The sequence below is a fragment of the Solea senegalensis genome, linkage group LG21 (genome assembly GCF_019176455.1).
Source record: "Solea senegalensis isolate Sse05_10M linkage group LG21, IFAPA_SoseM_1, whole genome shotgun sequence".
Classification (NCBI taxonomy): domain Eukaryota; kingdom Metazoa; phylum Chordata; class Actinopteri; order Pleuronectiformes; family Soleidae; genus Solea; species Solea senegalensis.
The window spans coordinates 5,425,399-5,442,946 of record NC_058040.1 but is presented as its reverse complement, the minus strand read 5'-3'; the positions used below and the strand labels follow the sequence as shown (position 1 = coordinate 5,442,946).

The window sequence follows — 17,548 nt, the reverse complement described above, 5'->3', positions numbered from 1 at the left end:
ACAAATGACGGTGTCTTTCTGTCCTCTTCTACTTTTTTTTGGACGAAATTCACTGAAGCTGAGTCAGACGACAGCGCAGCTGACCGCTGCTCAGCACTGAGAGCTGTTTACTCATTCCAGGCTTGATTTTGACATCGCCATTACGGAGGCCGTGAATAATGTTTGTCATTCCGCGCACCTGCACTGTGTCCACGCCGGGACTTGATTAGAAACACCGGGAGAGCGGTCCACGAGGCCCTCAGGGTCCTCTGGCTAACACTGCTGACGGGGCAGCCGTATTAATCGAGATCAGAAAACCGCTTCATTCAGGAAAAGTGTATATATAATGTTATTATACACATCAAAATGGGCTTAACGGTGTAAAATAAAGCAGTACTTTTAATTTTTAGTCTACAACAACAAAGGAAGTTGCATAATGTAGGTAATAAAACACACAGGGCATGAGGTGATGCTGTATATATGTGTTTCACAGACAGACAGCAACCAACCGGTCCTTAATGACGGGACAGACTGGGCCGGGCTCCAGAGGTTTGCTTTTCCCATCATCAGACGCCAGACAGGAACATAGCAGTAATGGAGCAGACTGGAACCCACAGGTATAACACACCGCAGTGACCAGGCGGCCAGAAAACCCATTATATACTCCAAACACACCAGCTCACTCACTCACTCACTCAATAAAATGGCAGATTTTAGGACTTTAGGAAGACAATTTGACCAAGTTTGACCCTTTTGCTCACATTTTCTTTTTCTATTATGTTTTAAGCTGTGAAAATGAAATGAAGACAGACAGAGAGACCGGAGCGTCTCTTAAATCTTTCACATCACACGGCCCGACTTTAAATGAAGTTGCCTCAAAGTGACAGTTGTGTCAAAGTGTTGGATTTTTGTGGATTTCTGGAAGGAAATCTTCAAACGTGTAACTTAGTAACAGAGAAGTCCCGTTGGCAGCCGGGACAGACACACGTCAGATTTTCAGTCTCGTACGCAAGAATCCAAACCTTTTGTGAGACATGCAGTGCATATGTGTGTGTGTGTGTGTGTGTGTGTGTGTGCAAAAGACTTAACCCTGACATTTACTGAAGTAAGTAGAGGATACATCGTCTTAGACGCAGGAATGTTTTTGCATCCAGTCACGGTTTATGAAGTCATACTGTATCCTTTCTTTTTAGCTGCTGTATCGGTATGTGGAAATCTTCCTGACGCTGGGTTTTCTGGTGTTGTATTTCAGACTCTGAACACTAGAGTTGACATTCAAATCTCTCCTCCGTCTACAACTCCTCTCACCATGCAGACACAGAAAATTAAGTGGTTCAGAGTGTTTTACTTAAAATAGACTCCTTTTTGTGGGGGTGGGATTACAACATATATGTTGTCTAGCACCGTGGTTCTCAAACTGTGGTCGGTATGCGAGCTTCCTCTGGTGGTACTTGGAGGAAAATCAGAAATATGGAATGTTCTACTGTATGTAACCGTATCTCTCGCTCCATCTTAATCTAATTTACTCAATTGTGAGAAGAGTGAATTATGTTATTGGGAATAAATCTGCCTTTGAGAGCTTAAAGGTCACTTTGCCCAAAGAAAATCTACATTTTTTTACTAACTTCCAGAGATAAAAATGTGTGTGGGATTGAAAAAAGTATATAAAATTGACAAAAAACAAATTTAATCCAGCTCTATAATAGAATGTGAATTGGCAAGCATCATAATGATTTTAAGTTTGTTCTTCACTTGACCAAGTGGATGAGTGGTATAAGAGGTTTGAGAAACACTGGTCTAGTACATCAATTGTACTAGACCAGATTATTGCTAATCCTGCTCAAAACCATCAAGATCCTCACACATTTGTTCTGTGCCACAGCTGAAAGAATCATCTCCGATTTGAAACTCCTCAGCACGACAGATGTTAACATTGCCCGAAGCCTTCTCGCTTCAAATTGATGCATTTCTCTATCTTAACTACTATCAGTCAAAGGTGACCAGGAGACGATCAGGCTCCAGTGTGGATGAATAATCTCACAGAGGACTGTACTGTATGTAGTTTGCTGTCACGTGCTGCCAGAATCCCAGAATCCTGTTGGCAGATTATTGTTCCTTTGCCTCAAGTAACACTCATCAAACATGAGAATAATTAATACGTCTTGAACATTTCACTTCACGTCTATTTTTACAAAAAAAAAGGAAGAAGAAAGAAAAGAAAACACCTTGAACAAAGATGTGATGATGATGACGATGCTCCGGCAGTGACTGTCTGGGTCACACATGCATCTGTGGATGTTTTTCTGATTTATTTGGGCCTAAGGACACATGGAAACTTTGTCTGTGGCTGGTTTGTTGGCAGCAGCGGCCTCCCTTCTTTATTTATTTATTTTTTTTTGGAGGTTTGGTGTTGCTTTTGGGGGTCAACTTGAACACAAGGAGCAGAAGTTACCAAACCACTCGGGGGGGGGGGGCTAAAAGGACTAACGAGAGTCAGTTGTGTTATGTGACGCTGCGAAACCTTTTCTATTTTTACTTTCGCCCGCTTAAATTTAGTTTCCACGTCAAGAGTTTGGGTCACCTGATCCGTGCTTGTCTTCAAAAGCCGAGAACAATCTGCACTCTTGCTATTTTTAAATGATTTTCCTGCCACTTTAGGACTTCTGCTTGATGTCTGAAAAGGTAAAACTCACTAAAGCAGCTGTTGCTTTAGCCATTTCAAGCCACGGTAGACTGAGCGTGTGTGTCTGTGGAGACGAGATCACAGACGACGTGTCCTCGGGCCACATACACGATACACGTCAGTGCTGCGGGGTCTGCTGGTCACACGACAGCCGTGTGAGGAAATCGACTTTAAAGGCGCAATGAAATGAGTTCAAGTCCAAGTGCTCGCTGGGTTAAGTGAAAGCGTCTGAGGCGTCGGCATGACTCAACACACCACCTGTGGACGCTTTGTCACGTTCAAAAAATGTGGAGCGCTGTCACTGAAAATGATTTCATTAAAAATACAAGAGAAAAAGGAGGAGGGAGGGGAAATGAGAGAGGGATATTATTGGATACGCCTTGTGAGCAGCTTTTGGTGGAACACGACTGCCCTCTAGTGGTAAAACAGGGAAACAGACAAAAAAAAGCCAGTGTCATCTGATGGATGATGCTTTTAAGGATAAAATCACCAACATCCATTTCATGACTCCCTGTTACAATTGTTTCTACTCAGTTGATCCATGTTTATTTTCTTCTGTTATTTAAGCTCTCTTGCCTGTTTGGAGTGTGTAGATTCAGGCGTTTACATTTCTATGTGAGTATCAATCGAGTTATTAAGAGTAAAGGCGGAGCAATGACATCATGGCCCTTTTTTTTGTGTGGCGCATAATCTGAGTTTGATTAAATTAACTAATTATAAGTCCTAAAGCTTCTCCTTCTGTGTTTTCATAAATCAGCAATTAAGTGTGGATAATTAAAGTTGCCATCAAAGAAATCACAAGCCCTTTGTTAATTACTTTCCAGGCATATTTAATTGGCACAGTAAACACAATACAAAGTATTCAGTGCTCCAAAACAACAAGCATGGGCTACCAAATGGACCAAAAACCAACAAAAAAAAAGAAACGAAAAGAAAAAAGTGCAAAAAACACACCATTTGGTAAAACCTCACAAAGGAAAGAAGTCTTACTTTTGCAAAGCAGATAAAGTCAGGGTAAGACTCTGAATAGTTAAAATAGATGTTTTTCCTTTTTAAACTTTATATATTCATATATATTCTCTCTCTCTCTCTAATTCCACTGTGCCATTTTTCCACTGTACAGGCGGGTTATTCACGTTGTGTGTTGGTTTCATTGCAGAGCACAGGCAGAAACGAGTGGAGGTCTACACGCTGTCATGTATCACTCAGAAAACGTTAACACGAACAAAAACAAATGGCTTTGTCAGAAAATGTCGACATTTTGAGATGGGCAGAGAAAAAACAAAACACTGTTGATTCAGCAGGGATTTGATCAATTCTTCCATTATCAAGAGTCCAATCAGTCGTGACGTCCATCACTCGTCCACAAGTGTTTGACACTCTGCTTCAGACGATCTGTTCAGCAATGGCTTCATCCAAAACACAACCCCTGTTATACTGTTTGCACTGAAGAGATTTTAGTCCCGCTCAGGCTGAGATTAAAAAAAAGAGAAGCTAATTTCCAGCTTAACATAGAAGCAGAAATTCAATTAAAAATCAAATATAAAAACAAATCACATTATGTGCCATTAAGCAGGAGGGAGGGGAGGAGCATGATGACTAAAACCAAAAACCTTTTGAGATCATCACATCTTATTCCTTTTTTTTTCTCCCAATGATTGAACACAAACCTGGTGATTCTGTCCCAAATTCACAGGAAAATGATGAATCACAGTATGTTTCAGTGTAAATAAAAACATCAGGTTGGAACGGGATAACTTTGTTTTTTGGGAGGGCTGCTGCTGCTGCTGCTCGCTGATTCACTGTAAACTAAACAACAACGTGCGTCAAACACTCTGATCAAAACGTACAACACCTTTCTCACACACACACACACACACTGTAACTGTGAGTGTACAGCGAAACAAACGCTCCGTTTCTCACTCGCTGCTGAAAACAAGGGAAAAACATGCTTTTCTGAACCAACAACAGAAAAGAGATATTAAAAAAAAAGAACACAGGCACTGAACCTAAACAGTAGCATTCAGGTTAATTTGAACAGTAAATCCAGGCAATGAGGGTTAACTGAAGAGAGAGGCTGGAGGCAGAGAGCAAGGGGGGGGAGGAGGAGAGTAAGCTGCTCGAAAACAAGCCCCCCACCACCTCATCCGGGCTGCCAGCAGAGGGAGCGAGGAGGAAGACAGGGCAAGCATGCAGCACACCGCACAGCAGAGCAGAGAGGCCCCGCCCCTGAGCTGTTGCAAAAAAAAAAAAGGGTGGGGGACAAGAGGGGTGGGTGAGAGAGAAGGGGAGGGAGGGGACCTCAAAGCAGCCAAGGGATAGCCTTGCTTGAGGATGGAGGCGGGGTCATAGAAGTGATGTGGTCAGAGAGAAGAACAGGCACCAGTGACAGGAGGATGTGAGAGTGATTAGTGAGTGTTTCTTGACGACACACACACACACAAACACACGGAAACGTTTTAAAATAAGGATATAAAAACAAACAACAAACAAACATCCACGCTCATGTGTTTTTAAGTGACAGTGGTTATTTAGTTTGACGCCCGGTCACGTCCACACACGATCCAGCCCAGCGTTTAAGAAAACCGTGAAGTGTGAATGAAAAGCTGTGTTCACACCAAATATGTTCACGTTTCTTACTTTCACTTTTCTCGTTTAGAAATTTCTCAACAAACGCACACGAGGGAATCAACGTCCCCTGTTTTACGCCGGCGAGCTACGTCTCCGGGTGCTTTTTAAAGCTCGTTGCAGTGGTATGACTGTCACACCTTCGCTTTCTAAAAACCTACAAATATGGAGCCGCCTTCAGTAGAACGTGAGGTTTTCACCACTTCATAGATGAACACGGAATCAGAAAAGTCAATGAGCGAGTGAGGATTTCATGACACACAAACTGTGGATGACGGAGGCCATGATTTCTTCTTCTTTGCTGGTCTCCGTCCTCTCTCTCTGACCACACCCTCTTCAGTGTGTGTGTGTGTGTGTGTGTAGCAGGGGTAAAGGGAAAAGGAGAAGTGGCGAGGAAGCCAACACGACTGCACGTGGTGCAAGCGCAGTTAGTTACAGTAGGAAGCGAAGCTTTACTCAACACAAAGAAGGGAACACCCGCACTGAGGGCTGCTGCATGGGTGTTAAGAATGGGGAAAAGGTTAAAGAAGAACAACACAGCTGATACGTCGTTGTTTTTTGTTTTTTCTTGTTGTATTGTAACGGGTTTTTAAAAAATTGAGATGCGCTACTAGCGGCCCTTTTAGACATCGTTCACTTTCTCTCTCTCTCTCTCTCTCTCTCTGACTCTCTGAGCGTGTGAGGAACGTGGTGGTTTCTCTCCGGTGCTGCTTGCCCTGCCATTCCTCAGCCAGCAGCCTCACACTTTTAGGAATCTGTAATTTAACAAAAACAAAAATACAAACAAACAAAAAACAAAACGACAAAAAGAAACATTAGATAGCTTTTAAGGGGAAATCACGTGAAAGATGTAGCAAGACTGTGATTCAGACAGGAGGAACAAGGAAGTCGAGACTTCAAGTTCATTTATTCCTATTTAAAGGTCCAGTGTGTAAGAATTGGTGACATCTAATGGTGTGACTGCAGATTGTAATAAAGATTGTAATCATCTCTCCTTTTCCCTCGTGAAAACTCACAATCTGGCTGCTTTATCTGTTAGAGCAAGGTTGTTGCCTAAAAAACATGTATAAAACAATTTTAAAGTGTTTATACATGGGTGCTGCAGCACCCCCTACTGACCAAGGGTGGAACATACAGAGTGTAAATAGTTTGGTTGATTTTCTTTCTTTTATTTTTAACCATGAATGATGATTTGCTTGTCCAATAATACATTAAGAAAGGGGTCAAATTGTAAAGGTCAGCGCTGGTCAAAAACGTCAGCAAGGAATTCTGGATTTCTTTATTTCTAAAAGCCCAAAAGCATAATATTGTTGAAATGACAACTTATTTTTCTCGAGAAAGTTCAGGTTGTTCATAATATGTAATGTAAAACAAAGGGATTAACATATTATTATTTTACTGGGCCGGCCCACTTGAGATCCAATATGTGGCCCCTGGACTAAAAAGAGTTTGACACCCCTTTCTTACCAATAAATCCTCCCAAAAGTTACACACTGGACCTTGTCTTGAATGCATGTTAGCCTGCACTTGACTGGTCACAACATGCTGAACTCACAACATCATGAAGAAAACCATCCACAGATACTGCAACATGCAGCAAACGCTCTCCAAAAATAAAAAAGCACACAGGCTGCAACAAACAGCACTGAAGTAAAACGCCGACCTCATGCTGCGCCGATGACAAGTGATCAAAGCCGACTGAGCCAGACCGAGATGATCTCTGGTGTAAACACGTCACGGTCTGTCTTATTCACAGTCATGCTGTTACCACTGAGTCAGAGACTCGTGCAATTAAACCCAAACATCTTTAAATCTCCACGACTCAGTCCAGTCTCACCGTATACCTTCTTATACAGTTCAATTCTCAGTCCTCCATTTCTTTACCACTGGCCTGGAAGAAAGGACCAGAACAGCCCGACACTCTCATTATGAAAATGTGGATTCAAAAAGGAATAAAAACATCTTCAAGGGGACAATTAGTTACTAATTAATTCATAATTTTTTTTTTTTTTTTTTATAAAATCACGACCAGAATGAGGAGTATTTGCTTTGCCAGATGTTTCGTGATCGTTCTTTTTTTCCCTTATTGGCCTACAAAAATATCTGTTTTCAAAACGGACAGCAGAACGTCGAGCATGCTTTGTGACCTGTCGCGTGATGGTGAGCGTCACTGCAGACGTACATTCACTCGGCTGAGTTTACAGTGCGTCGTGGATGCGACTAAAAGCATATTAATCTGAGTGGAACATGGTAATCTGATAATCTGACATTTTACAGAGTAACAAAAAGATACAAAAATCAAGAGCAGTGTTCTGAAACGCACGTGTGATCACTGTTACAGAGTGATTCTGAGCTTTGACAGAGGGTGTTGTATTTCTTTCTGCCACTTGGTGGCACTGCAGTGAATAAGAGAGGTGAGGAACTACACTACGGAACCGGCTCCTTGTTAATACTTTTGTTCAGGGATTATTTACATTTATTGTACAGTGACACACGCGCCCAGCGTCCTCCACAACTGTCCCACGTGTAATGAGGCATAACGGACTAATCTGATTGGTCCTTCCCTCTGGAGACAGAGAACAAATGTGTGTGTATGTGTATCTGCCACTAACAATCTTTCATCGCCATTCATTAAGCGAGTGAACGGAAAACTTGCCGATTCACAGAGACGTTAAAAGAAAAGAGACCCGTCGAGTTAAATGTATGTCATAGCACCTTTGGCATTTGTTTCCAAAAACACCTCGACATAGGACGTGGGGACGTAGCCTTCCTCCTCCCCGTTCCGGCGCACTCGTGTCCAGCCGTCCCCTTTGTCTTCCTCTATGACGTACAACAGCTCGCCCTCGGCCACCGAGATTGTGCCCTCGTTATGACCTATGAAAATGGACAAATGGAGAGCGAGAGAGGGAGCTTAGAGACGAAGGAAGTGATTTCATGATGATAAAAATAAAATGTGTGACAGAGAGTAGCTGTAGGTGGAAGATTCCTCATTTGCAAATCAAGTTGGTAAAGTTTTTTTTTTCCCTGAGGAGTTCCAGGTCAACTTTGTATAGTTTGTTCCTATTTACAGAAAGATATAAGATAAAACACAGCACATGAGTGGACACTGATGCCACTGACAGCTGGTGTTGTCCAGCTGTCTGCAGGTGATGCAAATTCAGCTAAACCTCAACATGGCACCAGCCAAAGTGCAAATCTCGAGGTTTCAAGGCGGGAATTTAGATTCTTCTGAGTGACGTCACTACTGTTGGTCCGGTGCCTCCAAATGGGTCTAAAAATAAACAACACTTTCTTCATTAACTTCTAAATGACCCTTGAAATAGGCCATATCTGATGCCTTAACTACTTTCTTTTTTTTTAAATCATAGAAGTAACGGTAATTAGAGATAGTTCTGCCTTTTATTTCAATTGGATCATTAATAATAATCTGTACCTGGGTGAGAAACTACGTTTTTATTCAGGTCACAGGCTGTTTAAGTGAGAAACTTAAGGGGTTTTGAATTTGGAAAAAGTGTGCTTGACAGTGTCCTTGTATTAAAGTCCTCAGTCTCCCTATAGAATTACAAAAGGTTCTTTTGTTCCAGATTCAGTAAAGTCATTGTGCTTATTCTTATGGCCCATTATTGTTATTATAAAGCTGGCCACTAGAGGGCAGGTGTTTGAAATCCATCCAACCAGCAACACTTGAACTGAAGCTTCAGTTAAGCAGATGAGTTAGGTTTGTGTGTGTGTGTGTGTGTGTGTGTGGAGTTACCTTCAAAGGGATACAAAGCCTTGCAGGTGCCGATGGTGGGCAACGTCTCCTCGTCGTCAAACTCGTCGTCAAACTCGGGCGTGGAGGACGTGGGGACAGGATGGGTGTTGACTTTGATGACCTGAGTCTCTGAATTCTGCTCCTCTGTGTAGCTGCCGTCCGGGCTGCTCAAGGGCCAACACACACAGACACAGTAAATAGACTGTGAAAACATAGTTTTCCTTTGCAAATCTAAACTTGAGCGTGTTTATTAACAGAGTATACCATACCTCTCTCTGTCCTGCGCACAGTTGTTGCTCACTGTCGTGTTGTTCTGGGTCTCGAAGATCCCGCTCCGCCGCTGCGTGTCACTCTTGGACGGCATTCTCTCCTCCACTTCTGCTAACCAACCCTGAAACACACGCGACAGTTACGTGTCATGTGTCGAAATCTTTACGACATGTGTTAAAGAATCCGGTTCATCTGACGGCTTTTATAGTTCAGGAAGAGTTCAAACACCTCTGGTTTCCCATTTATTTACAGAGATGATGCACAACTCTCCTTGTCTAAAAAGGTGGAAAAATGCAGTGAGTCAGCGAGTGCAGCTGCATCACATCTTCTCCTAATATGGACAAGCAGCTGTCTTCCCTGGAACTCCACCAGCACTTAGAAACTCCTCATTATTTACCGTCTCCTGTAATCTAAATAAGACAACTTTGCCAACACTAACATTCACACAGAGACGAGCGCTTGGCGACTGGCACCGAACGAACCTCAAATTTCTGCACTTCTAACTGGAGCTTCTCGATGTTCTGGCCTATCTCTAATAACCGGGGGTCAACGCTGGCGGGGTCTCCCATCTGAGGGTTCTTCACATACACGTCTTTCATCTTCGTTAGAGCGTCCCTATGACAACAAATGACCACAGTCAGTGTTTGTTGCGTATTAAAGAGGCAAACACAAATATTGCAGATGGTGTATAAGGTATATAACTTTATATTGATACCTCTGGTCCATGTCTTTCTGAATGTCTTTGTTTAAGTCGTCGATCTTGCCCTGGAGCTTCTTCCTCCTCTGCTCTGGCGGCAGGTGGCTGAAATCTTCTGGTCCAGAGCCCTGAGAGGAAAATAAAAAAAACAGGGAGGGAGGGGGATCAAAATTGGAGAAAGAAGTGGAAAGAAACGGTGAGATGAAGAATTTCATATCGTCGATTTGTTGTGTTGCTGTTTTGATCAGGGAAGGTGCAGCATCTCTGTCTGCTGTGAACCCTGTGAACCAAGACTCGGGGGATAAGTGGATAACAGCTCCACAAACGGAGCCCTTGTTTTGTTCTTAAGCACATAATTCGACCTGAAGGAGATACTGCAGTCACTCTCTCTAACACACACACTCTCACTGAGAATTGGGGATAATTGTCTTGTCTATTGACTTTGAGGCCTTGCACCTTTTCAGCCGCCTCACTGTAGCGACTGCGGTGTGCAAATCACATCAGGAAATGGAAGACACTGCACACTGGCTGCATCCTACTTGCTCATAACGTTTCAGTGTGAGTTGCCTAATGCATGTGAAGCTGTTGGGTCATATTTCCTGATGAGAAGGCTTCCAGGCTCCAGCAGTGAACTGGTGAGTCATTGCTGCTCGGCAACATATTCTGAGGCTGACAGCGCCACAGCAAGAGTTGCAAAATAAATGATCACAAACATGCTTAAAATACCACACAGTATATAAATGAATTATTTCTTTCAACTTATGCTGTATCTAAAAACTCGGTTTCTCTCTCTGGTGAAGTCCCTCGTCTGTGTTCTCTGGTTCATAAAGATGACCCGATGGATCTTCCCCTCACTCTCTGTCAAAAACAGCTGAAACACTTGTGACTTAACCATAGTGTTGCACAGAGGTTTTTTGTTCAAACATGTTAACGTAACGCATGCATGTTTGTGGTTTAAAACCTGTTATGTTACGTGTCTCAAAGGCTCTCCCACGACTACTTCACTCGTTAAATGATTTGACAACCTGTCAAATCTGTGCCACACAACTTAATGTTCAAAAATCCCTAAACTATCCCTTTAAGTTTTATTTCAAGACACGTTTTTTTTTTTATAAATAATAATATAAAGCTTGCGCCTTCAAAATAAAAGCCTCAATAATGACCTGAACATGAACTCTAATACTATTTTCAGCCTTGTACTTTTTCATACTTTCAAATGATTGCATTATGCATGCAATTTTGTATTGATTTATGTGAGGCTATGCATTCATTTGAATAATATTGATCCCAATAGAACCCTTGTCACTATACTGTATATATTTTTTAATTTAATGCAAAATAAAGAGGAAAATCTCTGTGTGGACTAAACAGATGGAGGCCGCTCACAGGTTATAACTGCTGGAGCTTCGGACTTGAGGTCAGGATTGCACACACAGTAGCTAGGTTACCACGGCAACCTTACCCTTTTCTCCCTGTGTCAGCACGCAACACTTTACCCGGCATGCAACATAATAACAAAGACGTGTCAGTCGTCATGCAGTGACATGCTGGTTTTCTCTATTCACAAGGTTACAGTACAGAAGAAGTGATGAAGTTAGTGTTTGTATAGTTTATGTAAAAACAGGACTAATAACGAGTGCAGCTCTACATGATCAGAGTGAAACTATGGACAGACGTTTAGAAATCTGCTGTTTACAATGTGTACACTTGATAAATTCTGTACTAAATCAAGCATGGACTTAAAAAGAACATAAATATTCAATACTGTGTACCAGAATATTCAAACATATTCACTTTCTGCTCACTGAACACTGGATTCATGAGCGTATGTGAAGTGTAGACTCATATTTACCTTTTTTTACACCTTGGTCAGAAAATAAACATCACAGCTTGTTCTACTGGACAAGTGACAACTGGCATGCATGTGTGAGCAACATGAGTAAACAACGACGACTCCAATGAGATCAGATTAGTACTTGTTACACAAGAAAAGAGAGTAGGGACTACCAGACAGGCTATGGACACGGTAACACAGAGTAAATGTGATCACCTCGAGGAGATTCCGGACGTGGGAATTGAGTGTGATCTGCACCACGGCAATCACAGACACAGTTTTGGGAGGAAACGGGACAACGAATCACAAACACAGAAACAAAACAACAAAAATAACACAGCGACGTGAGTCTGGGGTCCAAACGTTTGAGTCGCAGCAACAATTACATTGTTATCTCAAATTGCAAAAAAAAAAAAAAGAAGAAAAAATTAGAAGAGAGAGAGAGAGAAAGTGCACACACTCACAGAAAAAAAACAAAACGGTGTACACAACGTTATTAACAATGTGTTACTGGGAGGACGTGACATGCGTGCTATGGTCATGCCGCTATGGACGTGAGGTTATACGGTCATGCTTACCAGCTTGAGAGAAAGCTTCATGGGAGGAAGAGGAGATAGAAATGGCGGGGAGCAGGAGAGAGAGAGAGAGAGAAAGAAACAACAGACAAAAGTCAACAACAGGGGACTCTCATGAACCATTGCTTTCATTTTCCTTAAACAGAATTCTAAACATGGATTTTCATGACATTTGCCAAACTTCATCGTTTAGCCGAAAGAGGGCGGTGCTGTGTGGTTCAAACGTTAGGCACAGAGCCCCACCCCCCACCCCGCTCTTTTGTTAACGTGATGAAGTTTGACATTTTCAAATACGCTGGATTAATGAGAAATGAGGAGTAAGTTGGCACAGAGGACCAACCTAATGCACAAGCGTGGAGTTACAGAGGATGAAAACGATTAAGGGGAAGACGGAATGAGAGTAAATGTAGAGGGACGGTGGCGTGTGATGGGGATGGGCGGGCGGGTGTTCCCTTTACTTCTCGATTACCACCACGCTGCCACTACAATGACAGACAGGTGACAGCAGAGGGCGCCATAAGCATGTATCACATAAGCAGGTCCATATGGTGACATGGAGGCAGATAATGTGCACAGACAAGCTGGAGAGGCACTTTAAAATCCCAAACTATGTCATTGAGAATAAAACTTAAGATGATACACTTGAGATAAAAGCTGCTGAATGAAAGTAGAAAACAAGAGCGACTTCACTGTCAAATATACTGGGGAAAGAAATTGTGATCATTTGCTGAGTAATTCCTCCTGAGTTTATAAATGGAATAAAGAGGAACAGAGACGAGTGCAGGTTTGATGGTGGAGCTGGAGCAGATGATTTCTAATCCTGTTAGAGGCTCACAGGCTGGTGCACGGAGGAGCTCCACCCACTTTAGCCACACTAATCGAATCGTCCACCTGGAAAGGCCTGGTGCGATCCTCACTATGACATGCTGTGATTCTGCAACGCACCTCCCTTCTAATACATCTCACATTTCCTGTGAGTGATTTCCTATAACTCATTTATAACTGTTAAAAAAAAAACAGTGTCAAACTATAGTGGGTCAAATTTGGACTCTAAATACTGATTTATAAATGTAACCTTTGGTGTAAAAACAGGAAAAGTAAAAGTTTTGAAAAAGAATGAACATTAATATGCAATAAATATAAAGAAGAGTGGGTTGGATTTATCATGTTTTAACATCTGATATGATGTTTTGACATCTTTACTACAATTCCAGCATTTGTCCACTGTGTAAACAAGAATAAAGCTTGACGTTAACACTTAAATTGTCTCATATATAATTGTATCATCCCTATACATATGTCATTGTTAGATTCTTGCAAATTATCATCTAGGATTTCAACACAAATGGAGAATTAAAATCATATTTGTCATTGCTGAGTGAAAAGTAAGTGTTTTTCTTTATAAGAATTAGGGACATGAGGTTGTGTCTGATTGGCTATTCCTGCTTTAAATGCACTGTATTTGTGATAGATGACAGCTAGTCACATGACAGCTGTGCATAAGCATGAGTAAATGTAGTCTAAATCAATCTTCTCTGCTTTGTTGTTGCTCTTCGATGGATAAAATCGACCTGAGCTCATTCCCAACCACCCAGACACACACAGATATACAGGTATATCACAGGAAGTTACTCACAGACGAATAACACTGCTGCTCATGGGAGGAAGACCAGCACAGACAAAAAGCCCTGGAAGGGGTGAATTCTGGGTACTGTAGGCTGAGCCCAGACCCAAAGTGTGACCAACACCTCGGCTAATGTAAAACCACCTGACAGTGAGATTTAATTGGCGTGGCGGGATGACGGCCGAGAGAGGATGAATGACATCATCATCATCCTCACTCCGCACATCCACAGGTGCTCGTGACACTTTGTGAATTGACCCCTTTGTCGATGCTCGGCGGCCCCCGAAACAGCTGCGGGACACAGCGGGGGAAAAAAAAAACCTCAAGCTGATACATGTGATGCGGGGGGGATGAAGTCGTCGTCTCCTTTCTCCATCATTCGCTCCTGACTCCACACGCGTCACGGCCGTGTGATCAATAAGGAGCCAGGCACAGACACGGGGGACAGGTTTCCTCGTTTTATGGTGACAAACTTATGGTCTTCCTCACAAAGACTGGATCACAAAACACACTTTTTAGGCTACTGTCCCGTGTTGTACATGGCTTTTACTAATCACACACACACACACACCATTCATACTTCCTGCTACACACACACACACACACACACGAGTACTCGCTGGCATCCATCTCACACACACACTTACAACATATTGCCTGGCTTCGAAAGCATATGTGGGCCGGCCCAGTGTCCTCTTCATTAGGTCTTTGTGACAAACGAGCGAGTGCGGGGATTGCTGCTGTGGTGGTCGTCGGAGAGAATACAGCTTTGTCAGTGAGAGCGCACACAAACAGCACTGACGCTCTTATACTCTATTACAGGACCCCACAGATTTGTTTTGTCTTCGCTAAAAAAAAAATACACACGCACGTGCACACAAAGTGACTGCGGATGGATTACACAGTTTATATGGCACGCACGCACGCACACACACACACGCACACAAAGGCTCTCCTGCAGAGGTAGATATAGTTCCACTGTACAGAGACATGATACCTCCAGGGGCAAATCTGCACTAATCCCTGATGTGAGACTCTGTGACAGGTGGGAAACTGCTGTATTTTCTTAATTTACCTGCAGCTGTAGCCACAGAATTTGATTGATGATGATGGAAAATCTGTAGCCAAGGTATGAACTTACTTTGCAATAAACATGTTTATATCAACCTCTTTACTACTTTCCTTCAATCTTTTGAGTTGTAATACAAGCACATTGACATATTTATAATATGACAAATTAAAGTTTATGTTTTCCTGGTGTTTATCACGCAAGCCTAATTCATTCTTTACCATCTGTGCTGCTGTGACGCAGCACATTACACCATAGTGGGACTAATAAAGGATGATCCTTTATCTCGAATTTTTCTTTTTAATCACAGACATTACTGTCTATGCAAAAGAGACCCGTGTGAATTTTTAATTCGGACATTTACGAAGCTTGGAACATCAGCAGATACCAACGCAAGGTACTGTAGTACTACAGGCAAACTGTTTGTGCCAATTAATTAGTAACCTCTACCACATTAGTTCAGAAGTATTAGTCTAAACTCTGTGTGAGGCAGCAGAGCCAGAACCTCTTCTCATTATACTGGATTAACCCGATCACCTTCTGTTCCTTTATCCCTAATATACAGCATAATAAAGCTATACTGTGACATTTATATACATGGAAAAACAAACAGGAGACTGTGAATCATACAAAGGAGTACAAGTTTAAATGTATTGGTATGAATTATGGGAGTACTAACTGTGACCGTGGCCTTAAAAATGTCACTCAACCTTCCAGTGCTTACTGTGCTATGAAAAGCAACAGTAACAGTAACAGTTAAGGTCAGACTTCAATCTTTTTCATCTCTGTTTCGGCTGAAAACAATGCGTCTGAGGTAACTTTGAACTTTTACTCTTCTCGAGAGTTGTTGCAGCACTTCCGCTTTGAGAAATGGTCACTTCCTGCTTGATTTGTGCGGGACTGGAAGAAAATACACGCTTCCCCTTTTTCTGCTGACCTTCAATCATTTCCTCTACGATACATTGTTGTTTTAGACGTCACGTTAGCACCAATTCACGCCCGTTGTTTTTACTTTGGGCACCTGCTACCCTTTTAAAAATACCAGGGTAAAACAAAAACTATATTTGAGGGGCCCGGAAGGAACACGTGAGTCAACGCCCAATCCTGAGTGCAGGGAGAGCTGGAGGGTGAGGCATGTAATGGGAAGACATGCTGTGACCTGCTCCAGTGACTGTTAGAACACGTACACTGGACTCCAGCGCTGGAACAGGTCATGACACCCGCCAGGACCCTGGGTTGGTGCTGACACAGCCACCCTCCAGGAAGCCTTCTAAAATTACTCTACTGACTCCGCACAGAAGAAAATCTGTCGTCCGACTGCCACAACTGAAACCCCTCGAATTAATTCACACTGGGATATTTAATCCTCCTCTTTCATTTGTTTCCCTTATACGCAAAAAAAAAAAAGAAGAAGCAAAAAGAATCTGCCTCCAGCACGGACTGCAGAGACCTGCACGGGGGAAGCAACTGCCGCCTCCATGCTACTGCCATGACTGTGTCGGGGGGGTTCGCGGAAGAGGGGAAGGTATGATGGGAGGTTTTTTTTTTTTAGAGTTAATATGAAGAATGAAGGGACAAGATGGAGATGCCGCTGGTGAGTCAAACGAGCACGATGGATTCACAGTTACGCGTTACAAAAGCATGCTAGAGGAACAAAAAGCCTGAACACTGTATGAGTGAAGGTCGGGTGGGCAGTTGATTTACGATTCTATTATTGTCGCTCTATGAAAGAATTGTATAGAGAAATTGGGGTTTCACACACTAAATCAATTTTTTTTGGTTTTAATTGCATCAAATTTTACGTGATGGGTCAATGCAGGTGCTATTTTCTAACTGAGGTCATATTTAAAGCTGTAGTGCATAACTTTTAAATATCAACAATTGTCAAATTAGTTCACACGGTGCTGATAAAGCCTATAAGCTCCACACGACTCTCTGTTTTTCCAGTTTAGCAGTGTTTAGATCTGGTGTCGCCTGGCGACAGTCGCATGCTGCACACAGGAAGTGATTTATTTATTTCATTTTTTTTTCTTTAACGGGAGCCGGCAACATCACTCTAGCAAAGCGAGAGTTTCAGCAGCGGCTGCTCAAAAGAAACGCTCCCTCAGTCAGGCATTACTTTGCCGCTTGATGTCAAGCAAAACTACCAGACGTGATGGAGGGAGCAGCTGTGTGCATACACCTGCAGCGCAGCGTCGCATGGGTACAAGAAGGATTTAGCCCATCAGAAGCGCTGACTGACCAGGTTTTCTGAAACTATTTGTGGGTTTCAGTTATACCACAACCTGTCTGCATCCGTCTCGCTTTACTAGCGCAGTGCTTCTGTTGCGTCTGTCCGTCTCAGCGTAAAAGAGCAGCTCAGTTGTTTGACTGCAACGCATATTTGTTTACATTTAAAGGTTACACACTACATTTTAAAATAGAAACGCTTCAAT

The 17,548-nt window shown here is 42.5% G+C and overlaps 1 protein-coding gene across 16 annotated transcripts in view; it reads right to left on the bottom strand.

The window, feature by feature from the left end:
• Positions 1-3,475: 3,475 nt before the first annotated feature.
• Positions 3,476-17,548, bottom strand: part of LOC122758742 (formin-binding protein 1) — a 55,267-nt gene continuing 41,194 nt past the window's right edge. For 5 of the 16 annotated variants that reach the window (XM_044013053.1, XM_044013048.1, XM_044013047.1 and 2 more), the window contains 7 exons: positions 12,424-12,438; positions 12,062-12,097; positions 10,030-10,139; positions 9,797-9,929; positions 9,314-9,435; positions 9,045-9,220; positions 7,257-8,164 (listed from right to left, as the gene is read on the bottom strand). In XM_044013053.1, the coding sequence (XP_043868988.1) occupies positions 7,986-8,164; positions 9,045-9,220; positions 9,314-9,435; positions 9,797-9,929; positions 10,030-10,139; positions 12,062-12,097; positions 12,424-12,438 (771 nt within the window). In that variant the 3' untranslated portion in view covers positions 7,257-7,985. Of the gene's footprint in view, positions 6,046-7,256; positions 8,165-9,044; positions 9,221-9,313; positions 9,436-9,796; positions 9,930-10,029; positions 10,140-12,061; positions 12,098-12,423; positions 12,439-17,548 lie in introns of those variants that run through there. The other 11 variants (XM_044013055.1, XM_044013058.1, XM_044013061.1 and 8 more) reach the window with 8 other exon arrangements.